The sequence below is a fragment of the Moschus berezovskii genome, chromosome 4, assembly GCF_049115385.1.
Source record: "Moschus berezovskii isolate FMDL1 chromosome 4, NW_MosBer_1.0, whole genome shotgun sequence".
Classification (NCBI taxonomy): domain Eukaryota; kingdom Metazoa; phylum Chordata; class Mammalia; order Artiodactyla; family Moschidae; genus Moschus; species Moschus berezovskii.
In genome coordinates this window covers 20,983,593-21,005,428 of record NC_142463.1, presented here as the reverse complement: position 1 = coordinate 21,005,428, position 21,836 = coordinate 20,983,593, and the positions used below count along the sequence as shown (strand labels likewise).

At 53.1% G+C, this 21,836-nt stretch overlaps 1 protein-coding gene across 6 annotated transcripts; it reads right to left on the bottom strand.

Annotated features, from left to right (window-relative positions):
• Nucleotides 1-344: 344 nt before the first annotated feature.
• Nucleotides 345-21,761, bottom strand: LOC129541296 (fatty-acid amide hydrolase 1). Of its 6 annotated transcripts, XM_088835269.1 has the most exons (17): nt 21,365-21,502; nt 14,582-14,627; nt 11,776-11,996; nt 11,345-11,458; nt 9,414-9,548; nt 9,075-9,208; nt 8,786-8,992; nt 8,502-8,542; nt 8,157-8,281; nt 5,642-5,767; nt 5,024-5,121; nt 3,515-3,614; nt 3,215-3,255; nt 2,226-2,265; nt 1,639-1,747; nt 955-1,100; nt 345-732 (listed from the first exon to the last, which is right to left on the bottom strand). In XM_088835269.1, the coding sequence occupies exons 4-17, from the start codon at nt 11,351-11,353 to the stop codon at nt 604-606; spliced, it is 1,440 nt and encodes a 479-aa protein (XP_088691395.1). In that variant the 5' UTR covers nt 11,354-11,458; nt 11,776-11,996; nt 14,582-14,627; nt 21,365-21,502; the 3' UTR covers nt 345-603. The 6 variants fall into 6 exon arrangements, with proteins under 6 accessions (XP_088691395.1, XP_088691396.1, XP_088691393.1 ...); XM_088835270.1 differs by lacking the exon at nt 11,776-11,996; XM_088835267.1 differs by lacking the exons at nt 11,776-11,996; nt 14,582-14,627 and having other exon boundaries at nt 21,365-21,738.
• Nucleotides 21,762-21,836: the final 75 nt, after the last annotated feature.

The following is a 21,836-nucleotide window of genomic DNA, read 5'->3' as shown; positions in this document are numbered from 1 at the left end:
GAGGAATCTGAGCTGGGCCTCAAAGGATTTAATGGTAGAGGAGCAGAAAGGGCCTCCTCAGCAGAGGGAAGGAGCAAAGGGAGAAGAGAGAGAGAAGACAATGTCTAACAAAGTAGGGCTTAGTCTGAGGGCTGGGAGGCGGGGACAGGAAGACAGTGGGTGAGGGTGAAGAGCTGGGGCTGCAAGAGTCACCCAAAAAAACCTGTGTCCATGCTGTGCGTGATGGGAACTAGAGGAGGTTTGGGAGCAGGAGATGGACATGGCTGAAGTCGGGTTCTAGAAGGACAGGTGTCCAACCCCCCGGGGCCCTAACAGTGACCGCCAGAAAGCACACACACCAGACACCAGTTCTTGATTGTTAGTCATCACGTCATGCCCGCTGGCTGCCACAGTGAAGTGGGGTGGTCAGGACAGAGAGCGGACCTGGGGAGGAAGTGAGGTTCAGATCCAGTGGGTCTGGGCTTCCCGTAGGGGGCAGGGGGGAGGGACTCGGAAGCCTCAGCCCAGGCTGAATACTTCCTGGCGGGGCAGCAGCTGTGCCCTGACTAGGCTGGATGCAGCTCCAGGCGGGTCTCGGGTCCTCCAGGGCCGGGTGGGCTGCAGTCAGGATAGCTGCTTGTCCGGGTTCATCAGCTGCTCCACCTCCCGCATGAACCGCAGACACAGCTCTTCCTGCCAGGGCAGAGCCACGCACTGCACAGCCACGGGCAGCCCCACGCTCTTCCTCACAACCTGCAGGGGACACAGGCACCAGGACCCGAGGTCTCAAGGCAGGGCCCCACCCAGACCCAGGAAGCGCCCCAGCTAGGGAGGAGGGGCAGCACAGCAGGGCCTGCCCGCAGTCTCTAGGGGTCCTGCGTTAAGAAAGGCCGACAAGGCCTGCACCTGTTTATACTGTCCTCTCCACTAGAGGAAGGGGTTCTGGGAGGGGGGAGACGAGGGGAAGAGACTCGCCTTCCGCAGCATCTTGTCCCAGATATCCCCAAAGTGGCCCTTGTAAAGCGGCAGCTGGGCCTCGTCCTCGGCGGTCACCGTGGTGACAGGTACCACCCCCGCGGGGAAGTCCAGGCAGTTGTAGAGCACAGTATAGCTGACGGCCCCTGAGACACAGCACAAGGGGCTGGAGCAGGTCAGCCGACCTTCCAGGACGACTGTTGGCTCCCAGCCCCCATCTTCCACCCTGAGAGATGGCACTGGCCTCCACCAGCAGGGAGGGGTTCTCGCCGAGGGCTGAGACTTGAGTGAGAGTGACAAAGCCCAGGAACCTGGATTCAGGGCAGGCTGGAGAGCCCACTAATGCTTGTCCTGTGCCTCTCCCCCCCTGCCCCCTGCAGCTTCATTGCTGTTTTCTTGGTTTATCTAAACCCCACCTGGACTTCAAAGACCACCTCCCAAAACCATAGACTCTGTAACAAGACCTCCAACTTGAATATCACTTGAGGACAAGCAGTTCATTCCCTCCCAAGGCATAACACCTGACTCCCATCTCTCCAGCCAACCAGACTGTGAGCCTATCAGGGGTGGAGTCCTCCCCCAGGGCTCCTCCCCTGCTACTTCCCAGCAACCCCACCAGGCACAGGGCAGGACTCAGAAGAGAAGAGACAGGTGGGAGGGATGTGATGGGGCTGCCAGCCTAACCTGTGGCCTTGCCTGGGCCATTCAGGTCGAGGGCAGGGCCCAGCATAGGGGTGAGCAGCACATCCAGCTCCAGGGCTCTCCACTGGGCCATCACGGAGTGCCGGTATACCTGCGGAGGATGCCCGCACACCCAGTGAAGCGTTCAGACACAATCCATTCCATGGGCTCTGCAGTACAGGCATTGAGGCGGGGTGACTGGCCCCACGCCTGCCCCAGATCTAAACTGCACCGTGACAGGATGGAGGACCTCGGGATACTCAGACAGGGATGCTTTCAGCAGGCATCAAATGCTCCACAGAACCACAGAGACCACTCTTCCTGCCAGGGTGGGGCCATGGAGTGCTGGTTACAGGCAGAACCAGAGTGGCAAAGAAGCATCCAGGTCCACCCAGGCCCTGAGGATGGGCCTCTGGGCAAGTGAGGGTCACAGAGTAGGCCCCAAACGGCCCAATCCAGGGAGTGGGAGCAGGGAATGATGGGCCACTCCAGGGGACCAGAGGGACCAGTGTCCAAGAGACCCCGAGGTATATGCCCTGTCCGGCCCCACCCCCGCCCACCCTACTCTAGTCCAGGGGCTCTGGCCTCACCTCAATCTCATGATGCAGTTCCCAGAGCTTTCCAGCCGACCTGGAGAGAGGGAGTGGAGTCACCAACCATGATGATCACAGCCATAGGGATTAGCAACATCAGGCCCCTACTCTCAAAACCTTCCAGATTTCCTTCCTCCTCAGACCCTTCTCAATTCCAGGGCACTCTGAGAGGAAAGCAGTGCAGGGCAGAAGTTCTAATCCCTAAGTTCGTATCCCATGGAGTCCCCAAGAGGGACTTAAGTCAGACCCCCAGATACTCTTAGGACACAGAGCCGCCCAAGGTCCTCAATGCCTAGTGGTGAGAGAGGAATGGGCTTCCCTCGTGGCTCAGCGGTAAAGAAGCCACCTGCAATGCAGGAGCCACAGGTTCAATCACTGGGTCGGGAAGATCCCCTGGAGGAGGGCATGGCAACCCACTCCAGTATTCTTGCCTGAAGAATCCCTTGGACAGAGGAGCCTGGCAGGCTCCAGTCCATTGAGTCACAAAGAACTGGACACAACTGAAGCGACTTAGTACACACACATGAAAGAGAAGGCAAGTTCACAAGTTGTAAGGGCCTGAGAATCAGGCAATTTACTCCCATCTTTTCTGGCTTGAGGCCCTGATGGACAGGCAGGAACAGGCGCAGTGCAGTTCAGTCTCTAAGACCAGCACCTCTTACGGGTCACCAATATTCCCCGCTCCTTGCCACCCACTAGTTCCTTTCTGGGCCTTTCCACCCATGTCCAGGCAGGGCAATCTCCTCCTCTTCATACTCTCCCAACCTTGCTCTCCTTCAGGTCCTTACTCTCCAGCCTTTCCTGTATCTTGCTAAGACATTTTCAAGACTGCCCCCCCTCCTCACCAAGGCCACAGAGATTGCCACCCTCCTTAGATCACTTCCAGCCTCAGAAGCTACTTCTCTCATCGTTTCCCATTGGAGAGCACTTGGACCCAGGTCAGGGGGACAGTCGTACAGGCGTCTGGGAGTGGGAAAAACTCTTACCGAGACTTCATATTGTTGAGAAAGGCTGATAACCTTGGGACCTGCAAAAGAACAGATGCTGTCAGTGACTGGACTTTAGACCAGGTGTGGCAATAATCTTCAGGCCAAGCCACCTAGGCCTCCTCCCTCTGTCCCTCCCTGAAGGCCCCAGGTCAGCACTCCTCTCAGCAAGCAGGTTGGCTGAATATTGAAGAGCATGAGGAGAGGAAAAGAGATAGGGTGGGGCTGCGAAGAAGGGGAGGCTAAGGGAAGGGGGAAAGAGCCCAGTGGTGCCCACCCTTCCACTCCTTCTGCCCTCACCAGAGGCTTCATCATGAAAGCCAGCAGTCCTTTAAGCCATCCGGGCAGCCTCAGAATTGAGATCGAGTCCCCCAAGCAGGGATCCACGAAATCACCTTTGCTGGGAGACAAAGGGTCCAGTCCAGGTGCATCCACCCAAGGTGTCCCTCCTGGCTCACCCCCACCTGCGGCATTCCCCAGTCTCCACCCAGTGACTCTTACCTCCCTCCTCACCAGACTCCAGTAACCACAGCCTCCAGCCCCTTCATCCCAGCCTCTCCTTTCCAATATGTGACATGTGTCTGCAGACCCTTTGAGATGCTTGGTCTCCACCCACATCCACTGGAGCTCCCCAAGGCAGGGCTCCCTGTCTCCCTCCGTTGCAAACTCAGCTCAGAGCAATAAGAACTATGGGCAGCATCTCCCTGGCCCAAAGATACTGCCGAGGGCATCCCCCCACAGATGCTGATGCCAGCCTGGAGGCACGAGTGGTGTAATCCCGAGTGGGTACAGTAATCCTTGCCTCTTAGGCTATCTCTGCTCTCGATCTCAGGGAAAGGTCTCAGGCAACTGATCCTGGAGCCTCACCCCGAGGGCCAAACTGAGGGGTGGCCTTTCCACTGAGTGAGAGTTGCTCAGTCATGTCCAACTCTGCAACCCCATGGAATAGTCCATGGAATTCGCCAGAATACTGGAGTGGGTAGCCGTTCTGTTCTCCAAGGGATCTTCTCAACCCAGGGATCGAACCCAGGTCTCCCACATTGCAGGTGGATTCTTTACCAGTTGAGCCACCAGAGAAGCCCAAGAATACTGGAGTGGTTATCCCTTCTCCAGTGGATCTTCCCGACCCAGGAATCGAACCCAGGTCTCCCGCATTGAAAGCAGATTCTTTACCAGCTGAGTTACCAGGGAAGCCTCCCAGACCATACTTGGCTACTGGGAGAAGTCCATTCAATCTGGGCATGTCCCCAGGAGGCACCTTCACAGACCTGCCCTGCCCCCATCAGCCTTTAGAACTGAAAACATCCCCGTGGGACCAGCTTCTCAAATATGAGCTCTGCAAAGCCCCATAAAGCTGGTGTGGTCCATCTTCTGATTTTTCAGGCAAGAAAACAGATCCTGCTCAAAGGCGGAAGATGTGGCACAAATCCGAGGAGTGTGGAGTAACGGCAGGTCTACACCCCTGCCTTCCTGCTTGACTCCACCCTTGTTTCTCAATCTTTCCCCAACAGATAGGCAACTTCCTGCACAACTCAGCCCAGGGCCAGGCCAGGGCTGCTCAATCCTGCCTGTCCCCACACTGGCACCTTTCCAAACTCTCCCTGACAAGGCAGCTCTAGGCTCAACTTGAAGCCAGAGGGGTGGTAAGGTCCCTGCCCAGAAAGTTCCAGGCCTTCTTCAGGTTCTGCCAAGGCCCGTCCTCCATCTTCCCCAGTGGCCTGTCCCAGGGAGGAACACAGCACTCAGCCGCTCTCCCTGCATCTGCCCATGTCCTGATCCCACCACCCACCCCCATACCCAGTCACTCACAAGTTCTGTAGGAAGGTCATGCCACCGTCACTGAACAGCCCGCCCATGCCCAGGGTCTCCAGAGCATAGGGTATGTTGCTCGGCAGGAAGGGAACCAGCTGCAAAAATGGAGGCACGTAAAGTTCCAAGACCTAGAAACCCTTGGGTCCCACCCCCCAAAACACACTGTCCAGGCAGCCCTCAGCCCTCACGGTGCCCTTACTGGAGCCACAAAGGCACCCTTGTTGGCCTGTGATATCTCCCCATAAGATGTGTATCCTGAGAGGAGTCTGGAACCACATATAAGCCTGTCTCAGGTGAATGGCCCCAAGCCTGCCATCTCAGGTCCCTGAGAACCCCTGGACAGCTGTGCACCACTGTTTATGGTTGACAAGGAAGGACCACTCCATGCAGCTCCCACATCCCAGCTCAGAGGTGAAGTCACCATCAAGCATGTACCCCAATACTTCTGATCAGCCCCTTTTTACTGGTCCCCCAGGGATTGAATTTTCAACCCCATCCTCAGAACAATCAGGATACAAGGGTGCCATGGATGGGTGGCAGTCATGGGTACCTAGAAGGCTTCCCTGAAGGAGGGGCAATGCCAGGACCTGTGGGTTCCCCCCTCCCCTAGCATACCGTGTGGCCAGCAACCTCAAGTCTCTGCTTGGTCTCCAGCAGGGCCCGCTTCATGGCCGGCGTGGGCATGGTATAGTTGTCGGTCTCATAATACCCTATACGCAGGGGCTGAGAGCTTCTGTAGATCTGGGGGCAGCACGTACGAGTCAGAGTCAGGTCAGGAGAGGGTGGCCTGAAGCAGGGCTCCCAGAGTTCAGAGCCACCACTCAGCCCCAGACACAGCTTTGAGGCTACTGCCTCAGTTCAGTTCAGTTCAGTTCAGTCGCTCAGTCGTGTCCGACTCTTTGCGACTCCATAAATCACAGCACGCCAGGCCTCCCTGTCCATCACCAACTCCCGGAGTTCACTCAAACTCATGTCCATTGAGTCAGTGATGCCATCCAGCCATCTCATTCTCTGTCGTCCCTGTCTCCTCCCACCCCCAATCCCTCCTAGCATCAGACTCTTTTCCAGTGAGTCAACTCGTCGCATGAGGTGGCCAAAGTATTGGAGTTTCAGCTTTAGCATCAGTCTAGATCCCCCGAAAACTGACCTCCAGGGAGGCCAGCCCCTGTTTTGTCTGACCCTTTCACAAAACACCTTTCCAGTGACTCAGCAGGTAGACAGAGCAAGAAGGAGGATTCCACAGGCTTCAGGTCTAGATAGGGAGACAGGCCCTGAGCAGGGCCGGGACTTGCCCCAGGCCACTCATCAGGGCAGAGTGGCAACATCAGGGAGGAAACCCAGGCGTCTACAGCCTGTTTCGAGAATGCAAGTCCTGGCTCCCATAATAGATTGTTCCAGACCTTGGGACAGGGGCCTCATTGCCTCTCCTCCCTCTTGGGTAGAGTTAGAACATCTCCTCAGCTGAGGAGTGGGAGCTTGCTCTCCCTCGCCCCAGCCCAGATTTCATGCTGCCCACGGGTCCTCACCCCTTCCCAGGCAAGAGGTCTGTAGGGAGTAATGCCAGACCGCTGGGAAACAGCACTTACATTACACAGCTTACACAGTCTACATTAACATGGCTTTACTATACCACTCCTGGAGGAGGGCATGGCAACCCACTCCAGTATTCTTGCCTGGAGAATTCCCATGCGTGGAGGAGCCCCAAGGGCTACAGTCCATGGGGTTGCAGAGTGGGATACGATTGAGTAACAGCTCACACTACACCACTGCTCACATCTCTAACTTGACTACTCCTGAAATCTGTTGCTTGTAAAGTACAGACAACTTTATTAGTCATTCTTAGAAGACCTGTCAGCTCTTCAATAGGATCACCAAACAACAGTTTATCTCCAAGAATCCTTGAACTGCTCTCCTCAGAATCCTCACCTCACTGCACCCACCAGTCCTAACCAATTACATTATGACCGAATCCTAACCGACTCCCTACGCTAACATGGAAGTGAAAGTGACTCAGTCGAGTACAACTCTTTGCAACCCCATAGACTATACACTCCATGGAATTTTCTAGGCCAGAATACTGGAGTGGGTAGCCTTTCCCTTCTCCAGGGGATCATCCCAACACAGGGATAGAACCCAGATCTCCTGCACTGCGAGCGGATTCTTTACCAGCTGAGCCACAAGGAAAACCCCAGAATACTGGAGTGGGTAGCCTTTCCCTTCTCCAGTGGATTCTCCCAGCCCAGGAATCGAACTGGGGTCTCCTCCATTGCAGGCAGATTTTTTACCAACTGAGCTATCATTGACATATCCACCAACAGACCAACCTCAATATTCTAACTTTGTGCTCCTCCCCCATGCTACTAATGCTCTGTGTGGGCAGCGCCCTCCCTCACCACAGACAGTAATACACTCAGCCTTATCTGATCTACAGGCTGTTTGGTGATACTTTGGGGGAGCCAGTATCTGACAGATCCCTGCCCACATATCCCAGCTCTCTCTGGGAGAGAGATCGCTCCACTTATAACTGTTCTTAACTCACTCAGCCTCCATGCCAAGCATTCTGCTGGAGGCTGGGGATAGAGAAATGAATGCTGCAAGAAAGGCTCCTGTTTACTGGCTTGTCAAATGCAGAAGAGGTTCAGGAGTTCTCTCTCAAGCTTTTCTTAGCCTCAAGGTCCCTCCTGTTCCACAGCGAGAGCCCCAAGGCTCTGGCTCCCAGCCAGCCAATTTGAAAGACTCAGGATTTCCAAATGCAGGAAAGGGCACCATCTGGTGGCTGTTTGCAGAGGTGATGCTGTGCTCATTCACGCAGTCTGCAACCCCATGGACTGTTAGCCCACTAGACTCCTCTGTCCATGGGATTATCCTGGCAAGGATACTGGAGTGGGTTGCCATTTCCTTCTCCAGGGAATCTTCCCGACCCAGGGACTGAACCCACGCCTCCTGCATCTCCTGCATTGGCAGGCGGATTCTTTACCGCTGTGCCACCACCGGCAGAGGTGCTAGTGCTGGCTTTAGACCCCCGGGGGCTGGTTTTCAAGAGACAGGGCCTCCCAGGCCTGCCTGCAAGGGCTCAGGAGCACCAGTGAGCCCCGAATCCATCCCCATGCCCACCCCCACCCCCGCTCACCTCCTCCCTGAAGGGCAAAGGGGGCACAGTGGGGTCCAAGCGGAACATGTCCTCACACAGCAGTGCTCGCAGGCACAATGCGAGGCTCTCCACGTCCCGGGCCATGGGTCCGACCGCGAGCTGTACTGTGGGGCAGGGAGGGAAGGAGAGAGAGATCACCCAGCCCCGAGGGGTTCCAGGGCTGGGTCCAAGGAAGGGTTGGGCCGGAGCCATGGAGTGTGAGCAGATAGGAGGTAGGAATGCAGACCTAGAGTGGCCTTGGGACCCAACACTGCCCCAAGGAGAGGCAGGGGCAGAGGTGCAGAACCCCCTCCTCCAGGGCGCAGAGGGAACCACAGACCTTACCTGCTACCTGTCCATAGACACAGCCCTTCAGGCCACTCTTGCTGGATAAGAAACACAAGAGGTTGGAAATGGCCACCCCCTGCCTGACCCCACATCCAGTCAGCAGTCCCCAACTCGCTCACCACTTTGGAAACTAGGAACCAGGGGCTGGTGGTGCTATGACACTACCTCCTAGCAAAACCCCTGTCAGGGAATCCCTGCCTGGAGCCCGGAAAGGTGGGAAGCTAAGCCAAGGTCACATAGCAGGACTCAGAGGCTCCCTCTACCCGCCACCTACATCCTACCTGAGGCGGTTCCCCGTGGGTTTGAGACCGCAGATGCCACAGAAGGCTGAGGGAAAGCGGATGCTGCCTCCAATGTCGGTGCCTAAGCCCAGTGGGGAGCCCCCAGCAGCAATGAGGGCCCCCTCACCCCCTGAGGAGCCACCTGGGCTCTTGGAAGAATTCCATGGGTTCATGGTTGGGCCAAAGAGGGGGTTACTGCAGTCAAAGCTGGAGGAAGGGGGAAGGGGTCAGCCCCGGTCATGTTGGTACCAGTGTCCCTGCCCCCCACCCTGCACCTCTGGGATCCAACCTTAACATGGACTGGGGGACATTGGTGTGCACGAAGGGCAAAGCGCCCTGCAACTTCAGCACCTGCACCACCACACAGTCACCCTCCGCTGGCACCCCCTGGTTCAGGCTCAAGCCCAGTGTCGAATCCTGGCCCTAGACGGACAGATGGGTGAGAGGGACATGGTTGATGAGCCAGGGGGGCTTCAACATACAGGGTCTGTTCCCACCACCACCCCACAGGCCAAGGCAGGACACACCTGTGGTGCCCTCTCAAGGCCTTTGGACCGAGGACTTCCTCTGAGGGCCCAGAGGGACCCAGGACCCAGAGCTGGCTGGCAGGGATTGGGGTAGGGCACACCTTATAGCTGAAGCACTCCTTGAGGCTCACAGGGACACCATAGAGCAGGCCCTGTCTTGGGAGCTGGCACAGCTGAGTCTCACAGTCTGCCAGGTAGGTGGTCACACAGTTAGTCCCTTTGTTGACTTCCCAGGCCTGGGGGAGGGAGAAATGGACATCCGACAGAGTGAGGTGAGGCTGGCTTCTTTTGTTTTTCAACTGTGGTAAAATCAACATAGCATAAGATTGGCCTTTTCAAATATACCACCCAGTGACAGGGTAATCATTAACACGACCCAGAGCCAGGAGCACAGAGGGTAAGTAGGCCCAGCACTGGCCGCACTGGGGACATGCGGCCCAGCCTTACCCAGGCTATCTCTGATCTTCAACTCCAAGACAGAGAGAGAGAGAGTGCTCCAAGGACCAGGACACTCAAAGGAACAAGACACTGACCTCAGATGCCCTCCAGAGGCCGAGCTGGCGGGGGACGGTGACCCTTCGCCACCCCACCCACCTCCTGCTTCAAGCCACACCAGTGCCCAGTGAGGCTAGATCCCCGTGTTGAGTTGCACTAGGAGTCAGTGCAGAGCAGGGCTAGACCCAGGCTTCTGCTTCCTGGCACCCAGCACTCTCCTCTGCCCCAGGCCTGGCCCACACCTGCCCAGGTGAAACCTCCTCCCCTCCCCAGGAACACCTGAATCTGAGAAATGGCTGACTGATATCAGCTGATAAGAACATTCTGCTGCTGTGAGTGTGGTCCTATTGCCAACTCTGGTATGTGAAATCTGTCTGCTGCCCAGGGCAGGAAAAGAGGAGGCCAATCTGTAGCCAGAATGCTCTCTGTGGATGCTCCCTCTGAAGGGCTGGAGCTTTTCCAGGGACATGGATTTGAAAGAAGCAACCCCATCTGTTGAGACTGTGTCCTTTCAAGGCACCCGGCCCGGGGTGTCCAGTCCTTTCCCCACAGTCCCACTCTGTCCCCCTCTCAGTCACAGCACTCACACCACTCTCACATCCCTGGCACTTATGTCCACCTGCTTAGAGGTCACAGACACTGCCACATACTCTCTTCCGAGAGATCATATCACATGCAAGTCATTTTCGTAAAGCACAATTTCTTCCTTCATTTAGTTTCAAACACATTTCTTGAACACTTACTATCGACATATAAAAGACACAGTGTTAGGCCCTAAGGCACCAGACAAACAAGACTCTGTCCACCAAAAGCCCGCACGTGTGCCTTTGGGAAAGAGAAAGACAAGGCAAGCCCTACGATGTGATGAGAAATGTGCTGCTAGCAAGTGAACAATGAAGAGGAAACCCTAACCCAGGCTGGAGGGGAGGAGGGTTATGGGAGGCTCCCTGGAAGACGTGACTCCTCTCTGGGCCCTGAAGACTCATCAGGGAGCCTGTTGCACTGAGCAGGGCAAGAGGAGGAAGAGCCTTGCAGGTAAAGGGAACCCCAGAGCACGGCAGGCTCTGGGGGCCAGGTAACTGCCAGCAGCTGAGCTGCCGATGCCCCAAGCCCTGGAATCCTTGACCAGAGAGGATGCTGGAATGCTGAGCGGGCAGCTGGTCGGGAGACTGGTGCTTGGTCCTAGAGGGAGACTGGTGGAAGACCAGGGTAGCGGGGGAGACAAGGGGATGGTCTAGAGGGAGCTCTAAAAGGGAACAGACCAGACTCTGTGACTGATGGGGTGGGGGCGGAATGGGGAGGGAAGTCTGGGCTAAAAGCCAGGTTTCTAGATAGGACAACATGCTCAGTGTCCCCAGCAGAGGCACACACACAGAGCCTTCTCTCTCTCTTTCTCATACACACACACAGCTCTGGCTTCCTCCCTCTCTTCCTGGCAGCCCTTGGCATTGTGGTCCCACCATGGCCCTCCAGACAGGTTTTCCCAAAGCCTTGCACAGAGAGGGGAGGAATGAGCAAGGTCACTCCCTGGCCTTACCTTTCCCATGTAGGTGAAGAGCACAGCCTCGGGAGACAGGTCCCCACTGTGTAACTTCTGTACCAGTTGAGGCAGGGGCAGGGCCAGCAGCGCCTCCGAGTCCAGGTCAGGGTTCTGGGGAGATACCTTGGATCAATCCCCTACTCCCCCCAGGTCCCATGTGCCTGCAGCATGGCCCATGCCCCCAAGTCCCAGCACCTACCAAGCATGTGCTCACTGTCACATGCCAGCCCATAACAGACATGCCCACCTGCGGCTCTCCCCTCACAATTGTGCTCCAGCCTGGGCAGGCCCTTGCCACCTGTGGACAGTACAGATCTATCTCTTCCAGAAACTCACTCAAGCGGGGCCCAGGGAGAGGTCATGCCCAGGCTGAGTATTAGACCATTATGTAAAAACTTTGCATGTGGCGCTAGTGGTAAAGAACTCACCTGCCAATGCAGGAGACGTATGAGACAAGGGTTCAACCCCTGGGAGGGGAAGATCCTCTGGAGAAGGGTATGGCAACCCACTCTGGTATTCTTGTCTGGGGGGTCCCACGGACAGAGGAGCCTGGCGGGCTACAGTCCATAGTGTTGCAGAGAGTTGGAGATGACTGAAGCAGCTTAGCACAGTGGTTGCTGAGTGTGGCCACACACCTTGTTGATGTGCTCTGTGTTTGGATTAAATGTTACCACCATTCCCATTGCACAGCTTAAAGAAACTGAGGTTCACAGAGGGGAAGTGCCTTAATTAGGACTTACAGATAAACTATAGTTCTCTGCCCATTCAGCACAAGCTGCCCACTGGCTGTCCACCTGCACCTAACTACTCAACCCTTTGGCAGGGGAGGGCAGAAAGAAGAAAACCCTGTCCTAGGTGGCTGGGGTTGAAGCTAGAGCCACATCCAAGAGAGAGGTTTTTTCCATTCATTCCATAGATAAATATATTAGGCATCTACTCTGTACCAAGGACCATGCTAGACATGGGGATACAGCAGTGAACAAGAAAGTCACCTCCAGGCTTTGGGGGAGCTTCAACAAGATGCAGAGTTGGGAGTGAGGAGATAATTTGGTGGTTCAGTGATAAAGAATCTGTCTGCAATGTAGGAGACCCGGGTTCAATCCCTGGGTCAGGAAGATCCCCTGGAGAAGGAAATGGCAACCCACTACAGTATTCTTGCTTGAAGAATCCCATGGACAGAGCCTAGGGGGCTACAGTCCATACGGTTACAACTGAGCAACTAACACACAGAGATCATTTATAAGTAAACAAATAAGAATTTTAGATAGCCAGAAATAAAACAACACGGATGTACTGAGTGGGCAGCACACAGGTAGAGAGGGGGTCAGGGAAGAGCTCTCCAAAGGTGGGATGTTGGTCAGACACCCATTGCCAGGCCTCGGAGGCCTCCAGTGTCTCTGGGATCAGCCCCTGCCTGCAGCTTCCCGCTGGCTTCCCCCTCAAGGGCTTTGGGCTAATTAGGAGAGCATCTGAGTTCAGCCACCACATCTCATCTCTACCCTCTTCTGCTCTTGCCAAAGTCACCAGGGACTTCCTCGTTGCCCAATACAACAAACACTTGCCTCTTCATTCTGCTCCGAGTCTCACGGAGGCATTCACAGGGCTGACTTCAGACTCCTCCTAGGCACAGGCATACCCTTTTCCCAGGGTTCCCTCCCTCCTCCACGCTGCTTCTGTCACCCACTCATTCAGCCAGTCAACACACATGTTCTGAGCACCTGCTCTGTGTCGAGGACTATGTTAGGGCTGTGAATTTAGAGATAGCCGAGACAGACAAGTCCCTGCTTTTAGAGCTTACCTTCAAGAAAACAAATTGAGAAAAAGAATTTGAAAAAGAAGAAAAGAAATTTTAATAACACAAGGGACATCCCTGGTGGCCCAGTGGGTAAGAATCCGCCTTCCAGTGCAGGGGATGTAGGTTCAATTCCTTGTTGGGGAACTAAGATCCCACACGCTGCAGGGCAACTACTGAGCCTGCATGCTCTGGAGTAGCAGTCCCCAACCTTTTTGGCACCGGGGACCGGTTTCATGGAAGACAATTTTTCCACAGGCAGGAGGGGTGGGAAGGAGGTATGGGGGTGGGGGGTTCATCAGTAATGTGAGCAGTGGGGAGTGGCACATGAAGTTTTGGTCACCTGCCCCAGAGCTCACCTCCTGCTGTGCAGCTGGTTCCCAACTGGCCACGGACTGCTACCAGTTGGTAGGGGCTGGGGACCCCTCCTCTAGAGCCTATGCCCCACAACAAGAGAAGCCCATACACCGCAACTAGAGAAAGCTGGCATGACGCAATGGAGACCCAGCAGAGCCAAAGTTTTTTAAAATAAGATAAATTTTTAAATAAAAAAAAAAGAAAGAAAGTTAATAAATGATGACAGGTCACGATAAGTGTGAGAAAGGAAGTAAACAGAGTCTGTGACAGAAAGAACAGCGGACTGACTCAGATGTGCTGGGCAGGCAGAAGACATTATTTCAGCCATGACCTGAAGCACAAGAAGGAGCCAGACACAGGAAGAGGCAAAGGCTCCCGAGGTTCCTCTGGGCACCTGCTCTTCCCTCTCCGATGCTGGGAGAAGTCATGCCTTCTCTTGGCTTCCACTCCAAGCCCTACACCTATCACGTGGCCTCTAGAAGGTCCTTTGGCTTCCAAGTCATCCTCTCCTGACCCAGCTGAGCTCGGACCCACTCGCTGGGCTATTCCCCTTGCTCCCTGTGTTCCTGTGTCCTTTCCCTGAGCTCACGGCCTCCTATCTCCTTTCCACCAGCTCCTCTTCACGCAAGGAAGGGTGCTGCCATCATCTTCAACGCCCCCCTCCTTCCACCCACATATAATCGGTCACCACGCCCCTAAGTAGCTCTGGAAAATGGCCACCTCTCCATCTCCTCTACTAAGACCCTTGCCACTGCCAATCCTTTCTCTACTGGGTCACACAGGGACCACCTAGCTGGCTTCTCTGCCCAAGCTTTGCCACCAGACCACACAGCACAACAACAACCTCGCCTTACCTGTCCCCGTCAGGTTGCCTCCCACCACAAGGTCCAGGAGATGTTTCTAGGCTGAGGTCCTGTCAGACCCCCCCTGCACCCCCTCTATGTGACACAGCCCACTCACTCCCACCTCATGCCCAAAGCTGAACACCCTTCGCACACACCCACCACACAGCCTTTGAAACCCGGCCTCAATATCAGGAATATCCTACCCCTTCCCCAAATTTGTTAAAGTATTACAACACTTACTTGGGATTTTTTTCTTTCTTTTTTCTTTTTTTAATGATACAAGGAGCTACAAAGAGAAAAAAATGAATCCATGATCTAACCACAACATACCAGATAACCGCTGTGTGCTAAATCCCTTCAGTCGTGTCTGACTGTTTGTGACCCCATGGACTGTAGCCCGCCAGGCTCCTCTGTCCATGGGATTCTCCAGGCAAGAATACTGGAGTGGGTAGTCATGCCCTTCTCTAGGGGATCTTCCCGACCCAGGGGTTGAATCCGGGTCTCTGAATTGCAGGCAGATTCTTTACAATCTGAGCCATCAGGGAAGCCCAGACAACCCCTGATGACTTTTTTTTTTTAAGGTATGCAAAATGGAAAGGAAACACTCCCCCCACCTCTAGGACCACCCTGACAAGTCCCTCTTCTGAAAAGGAAACCATAGTTAACAGTTTCTGATGAACCCTCATGGCGGGGCGGGGGGGGGGGAATGTTTGTGAAAAAACCACAATGTATATAGTTGTTTATATATATATTCTATTTTTGGGCAGAGGGGAGATCCAACCAGTCCATTCTAGAGGAGATCAATCCTGGATGTTCATTGGAGGGACTGATGCTAAAGCTGAAACTGCAATACTTTGGCCACCTCATGCGACGAGTTGACTCACTGGAAAAGACTCTGATGCTGGGAAAGGTTGGGGGCGGGAGGAGAAGGGGACGACGGAGAATGAGATGGCTGGATGGCATCACCGACTCTGTGGACATGAGTTTGAGTGAACTCCGGGAGTTGGTGATGGACAGGGAGGCCTGGCGTGCTGTGATTCATGGGGTCGTGGAGAGTCGGACACGACTGAGCGACTGAACTGAACTGATGCCTTGCATTTCTCCCCTCACAATGAAAACAGCAAGATTTTTTTCTGATTATATAAATATGTGCTCATTGTAAAAAATGAAAAACGGCCTACCAGTTTGTGGAAGAAAGTAAAAATCACCAGAGAGCCCACCACACTGGGGTAATGACCACCAGGAGCCTGATCACCACCATTCCCCACCTCCCCCAGGGTGTCCACAGAAGCCCTGTGCATCTCAGCTAGAAGCTGTCAGGGAGCTCCTCTCAATTCTCAGCACAAATGTTCATTCTTTCCTCTGCTCTTCTGTGTTGACAGTTGATGACACTGTTGCTAACAGATATTTTTAAGTCTTCAACTAGTTATCAGGCAGCTGAGACATTTTCTCTTTCACAAGACACCAGAGTAAATCTGCATGTCCAGGAGGCCAATCTAAGAACGTGGAGGAAATTAAAATTTATATGGAGAATGCAGGGAAGTATACAAATAAGATCTCACCAAGCATGTGGCCATCTGTATGCCTTTTTTTTCCAAGCATAGGATATTACACCTATCATTGAATCACTGCCCCTCCTCAATCTGTTTTTCTCCTGAACCACCTACTGTCCTAATTTCAGATACCCTAGATGGTCTTCCAAGTCATTTTTTTTTTCATGGTTTATTGTTTTTTTTTTAAATCACTTCTGTTCCATTTCAAGATATACATTCCATTCGATCATGTGACCACTGACATTGACTGAAACAAAAACCATACTGTTCTTCCATTCATTTACTGACTTGTTTTAAAATCAGCTTCAAGGTGGTCTTGGAGATTCCAGGAGATGGAACTACAGTTCAGATCCAGTTGAAGGGAGAGGCATTTGTGAGATTTTGACAAAGGGGCTTGTAAGGTCTGTGCGGAAAGGGCATTCAGGTTAAAACCAGAGGTGCAGAGGCACCGAGGTGTGGGCAAGTGGGATGGTTCTCCCAGTCATCACAGTCTATCAATGGCAGTCCCTCACTTCAGTCTAGAAAGAATATTAAAACTTACTTAGGGGGCTTCCCGGGTGTCTCAGTGGTAAAGAATCCACCTGCCAGTGCAGGAGATAAGGGTTCAATCCCTGGTCTGGGAAGATCCCACATGCCGTGGAGCAACTAAGCCCACGTGCCACAACTACTAAGCCTGTGCTCTAGAGCCCAGGAACCACAACCATAGAAGTCCATGCACCCTAGAGCTCATGTTCGTCAACAAGAGAAGGCACAGCAATGAGAAGCCCACATGCCGAAAGGAGAGAGTAGCCCCAGATCACACAACTAGAGAAAAGCCCACGCAGCAACGATGACCCAGCACAGTCAAAAATAAACAACTCATTCAGGCAGTAAGGTGGAAGCAAATGGGCAAACACACATTACAAATTAAGCCTCACATGGTCAACAAAGCATATGAAAAGCATGCCTCACTCTAAAGTTGCTCTAGAGTCCCAAAAGAGATGAACCATTTGTGATGTTCAGAAGGCGCTTGGGATCTCCCCTCCTCCAGCAGCACCTTGGGACACAGGACGTATCTGGGTCCCAACTCACTTCTCTGCAGTCTATCAGGCAGGCGTTGTACCACAGGCTGCTGTATTCACCCATGGCCCCTCTGACCTCAAGGCCCCCTTCTCAGTGTGGGGCTGGGCTGAGAAAACCCCAGAAGAAAGACTGTTGAAACAGCCTCAAAACCCCCAGCAACTCCAGCACCAAGCAGAAAAAGCCTTAGGGGTGGCATGGAGGAGGGCCTTCTCCCTAAGGTCATGTGTGAGCTCAGCTAAACCACCCAACTTCCCCAATGGCTCAGTGGGTTAAGAATCTGCCTGCAGTGCAGGAGACGCAGGATTCGATCCCTGAGTTGGGAAGATGTCCTGGAGGAGGAAATGGTAATCCACTCCAGTGTTCTTGCCTGGAGAATTCATGGACAGGGGATTCTGTTGGGTATACAGACCATGGGTCAAAAAAGAGTCGGACATGACTGAGCAACTAAGCACACAAACTGCCCACCTCCTACTGATCCCAAAACTACTGTCTTCAAGACCTCAGCCCCTGTACTGACTGCTCAAAACAAGACTGCTGAACTAGTTCTCCCTTTCTTCTGCCAGTCACCGGAAAACCAAAAGGGAATTTCCCTACTTACTCATCTGGAAGAGCCAAGTTGTGGTGTTCTGAGGCCAGGCTCTAACCCACAGAGGGTGTTTAAACAGCTTTTGGTATTTCAAGGCCAAAACCTGCCCTGGAAATTATTGTTGTGTTGTTGTTCAGTCACTAATTCATGTCCTGCTCCTTGCAATCTCATAGACTGCAGCACACCAGGTTCCTGTGTCCTTCACTATCTCCTGGAGTTTGCTTAAATTCATATCCATTGAGTCAGTGATGCTATCTAACAATCTCATCCTCTGATCCCCACCCCATTCTCCTCTGGCCTTCAATCTTTCCCAGCATCAAGGTCTTTTCCAATGAGTCAGCTCTTTGCATCAGGTGGCCAAAGTACTGGAGCTTCAGCTTCAGTATCAGTCCTCCCAATGAATATTCAGGGTTGATTTCTTTTAGGAAATCTACCATGGAAGTTCAGTTCAGTTCAGTTCAGTCGCTCAGTGATGTCCGACTCTTTTCGACCCCATGAACCGCAGCACTCCAGGCCTCCCTGTCCATCACCAACTGCCGGAGTCTACCCAAACCTATGTCCATAGAGTCAGTGATGCCATCCAACCATCTCATCCTCTGTTGTCCCCCTTCTCCTCCTGCCCTCAATCTTTCCCAGCATCAGAGTCTTTTCCAGTGAGTCAGCTGTTCGCATCAGGTGGCCAAAGTATTGGAGTTTCAGGTTCAACATCAGTCCTTCCAATGAACACCCAGGATTGATCTCCTTTAGGATGGACTGGTAGGATCTCCTTGCAGTCCAAGGGACTCTCAAGAGTCTTCTCCAACACCACAGTTCAAAAGCATCAATTCTTCGGCGATCAGCTTTCTTCACAGTCCAACACTCACATCCATACATGACCACTGGAAAAACCATAGCCTTGACTAGACGGACCTTTGTTGACAAAGTAATGTCTCTGCTTTTTAATATACTGTCTAGGTTGGTCATAACTTTCCTTCCAAGGAGTAAGCGTCTTTTAATTTCATGGCTGCAGTCAACAACTGCAGTGATTTTGGAGCCCAGAAAAATAAAGTCAGCCACTGTTTCCCCATCTATTTGCCATGAAGTGATAGGACTGGATGCCATGATCCAAGTTTTCTGAATGTTGAGCTTTAAGCCAACTTTTCCACTCTCCTCTTTCACTTTCATCAAGAGGCTCTTTAGTTCTTCTTCACTTTCTGCCATAAGGGTGGTGTCATCTGCATATCTGAGGTTATTGATATTTCTCCTGGCAATCTTGATTCCAGCTTGTACTTCTTCCAGCCCAGCATTTCTCATGATGTACTCTGCATATAAGTTAAATGAGCAGGGTGACAATATACAGCCTTGACGTACTCCTTTTCCTATTTGGAACCAGTCTGTTGTTCCATGGCCAGTTCTAACTGTTGCTTCCTGACCTGCATACAGGTTTCTCAAGAGGCAGGTCAGGTGGTCTGGTATGCCCATCTCTTCCAGAATTTTCCACAGTTTGTTGTGATCCACACAGTCAAAGGCTTTGGCATAGTCAATAAAGCAGAAATAGATGTTTTTCTGGAACTCTCTTGCATTTTCAATGATCCAGCGGATGTTGGCAATTTTATCTCTGATGCCTCTGCCTTTTCTAAAACCTGCTTGAACATCTGGAAGTTCACGTATTGCTCAAGCCTGGCTTGGAGAATTTTAAGCATTACTTTACTAGCGTGTGAGATGAGTGCAATTGTGTGGTAGTTTGAGTATTCTTTGGCATTGCCTTTCTTTGGGATTGGAATGAAAACTGACCTTTTCCAGTCCTGTGGCCACTACTGGGTTTTCCAAATTTGCTGGCATATGGAGTGCAGCACTTTCACAGCATCATCTTTCAGGATTTGAAATAGCTCAACTGGAATTCCATCACCTCTTCTAGCTTTGTTTGTAGTGATGCTTCCTAAGGCCCACTTGACTTCACATTCCAGGATCTGGCTGTAGGTGAGTGATCACACCATCGTGATTATCTAGGTCGTGAAGATCTTTTTTGTACAGTTCTTCTGTGTATTCTTGCCACTTCTTCTTAATACATTTTGCTTCTGTTAGGTCCCTACCATTTCTGTCCTTTATTGAGCCCATCTTTGCATGAAATGTTCCCTTGGTATCTCTGATTTTCTTGAAGAGATCTCTAGTCTTTCCCATTCTATTGTTTTCCTTTATTTCTTTGCATTGATCACTGATGAAGGCTTTCTTATCTCTCCTTGCTGTTCTTTGGAACTCTGCATTCAAATCGGTATATCTTTCCTTTTCTCCTTTGCTTTTCGCTTCCCTTCTTTTCACAGCTAATTGTAAGGCATCCTCAGACAGCCATTTTGCTTTTTTTTTTTGGTTCTCAAAAATAAAGAAAGGCTGTTGCTCCAAAAAGAAACTGGATGCTTGTATCCAGATGCTGATGCTTGGAGCTGAAGTGAGGGAAGACCCACCCTTCTACTACCCCACACCTCTGCCAGCTGGTGGGTTCCTTGCAACCAGGAGGAGAGTCATGTAGGCAGGAACTGTGGGTAGATTCTTGCAGCTGCCCCCACAGATTCCGTGGAGCTGGCAGAACTCAGCTAGCTAGCTGCACAGGACTTGGAGTCTCTGGAGCAGCCAAGGTTCTCTAGGCTGGGCCTGGTATCACTGCAAGGATCCCTGAGCTGGGCACCAGGGAGCTCAACTAGAGAAGAAGGGTCAGACAGTGACGAAGCTTTGCTCAGGTAGGTAGGGAAAGTGGCTGGTTTGGCTTAAGTACCTAAAAATGAACTCATTGTGTACTTTCACTGTGTGGCATATCAATGAGTGAGGGCTAGAACCAGATATGTTCTTATTTCAATAAATAAACAAATAAGACATTTCCTGGTCCAGGAATGACATGGTGTAAATTCATACCAGTACATCCAGCTAAAACCTCAAAGAATCAAAGCCACATCCAGGGCCTGGCATCCAAGGCCCAGGTCTCCCTTCCTTGTCTTTCTTCCCTGCTCTTCTCCATTGGAATGAGGCTAGATGGTTCCACCAGGCATCTGGGTTCTAGTCTAGCTCCTGTCCCGAGGCATCTCGAATGCCTTCCCACCTGTCACATCCAAATTCCATCCAAAACCCCTTGGAGCAAGTCTCCTCTCTCACAGCACATAGGAACTGAGTTTGGTATTTTGACTTGGAACTGAGTCCAGTGTGTCATACACCTAGAGGAAAGCCTCCTCTTCCAGGCCACTTCCCTCACCCCCATACACACACTGAGCTGATCCAGAGGGAAAGAAGCTTGTTGACAGGTCACCCAGGGAAGGGCTGTAACTAAACCTATCGATGAAAGGAACTTATAACCCATCAGACTCCACAGCCAGGTGGCAAGAGTCCACCTCAGCTGGCAACTCCCTGTGGACTTCAGCAAGTCTCTCCCCAGCTCCCTCTGAGCATCCTCAATAAATTTGAACTGTAAGCTCTCAGAAGTCCCATGGCCATCACTTTATGATTCCAAAGTCCTAAACCCAAGCATCCTATTGGTTCTCATCGTGCAGTTTAAACATCCTAGTATGTCCGTGATCTTGAGATTATCTGGCACACAGCAAAGCTCCTCTTTGACCCAGTGAGGCAACAGCCTTCAACGACCTGCCCTGTCCCTTTCGTTTCCATTCCTCCCCCAGACCCCACCTGGCTCAGAAAAGAGTACGAAATGCATGGTGGCGAGAGGGGTGTCAGAAAGTTACAAACCTGCGCTGCCCACACACCTGAGCTGCGGGCCACCCGCCCCTCCGCGCGCCCGGGCGGCTCACAGCTCGGCTGCCACCCCTCCCCCTCCACACCGATTCCAACCCCGGCTGTCACCTGGAGCCGGAAGCGCTGCGCCGCCTTGTCCATGGTGTCCAGGGCCGCTTTCTGCCTCCGTCGCGCCCGGACCGCCGAGGCCCGCGCTGTCCGGCGACTGGACCAGCGCAGGGCCAAGGCCGCCGCCACGAAGCAGCAGGCCAGGGCGGGCCCGGAAACGCCGGAGAGCGCGGCCCACGGTTCGTCCAGCACCATGATCTCCCGCCGCCGACCGCTGCCGCGGGCAACAAATAAGGAATCAGAGCTCGCGGATTCCGCCGCAAAACCCGGTCTGAATCAGCCCGGGATCCAGCGCCCGCCTGAACCGGAGGCGGGCGGTAGAGCCGCCGGGCCAAGCGCTGTTGCCTGGCAGCCGGCTGGAGAGAGGTGGAGCGCAACGGTAAAGGTGAAGCGCCGCGGTTCCGCTGGGACGGCTCCCCCAGTTCTAAGTCTCTGGGCGGTGCCGAGAGGGAGGAGCACCCGCTTCCCGTGG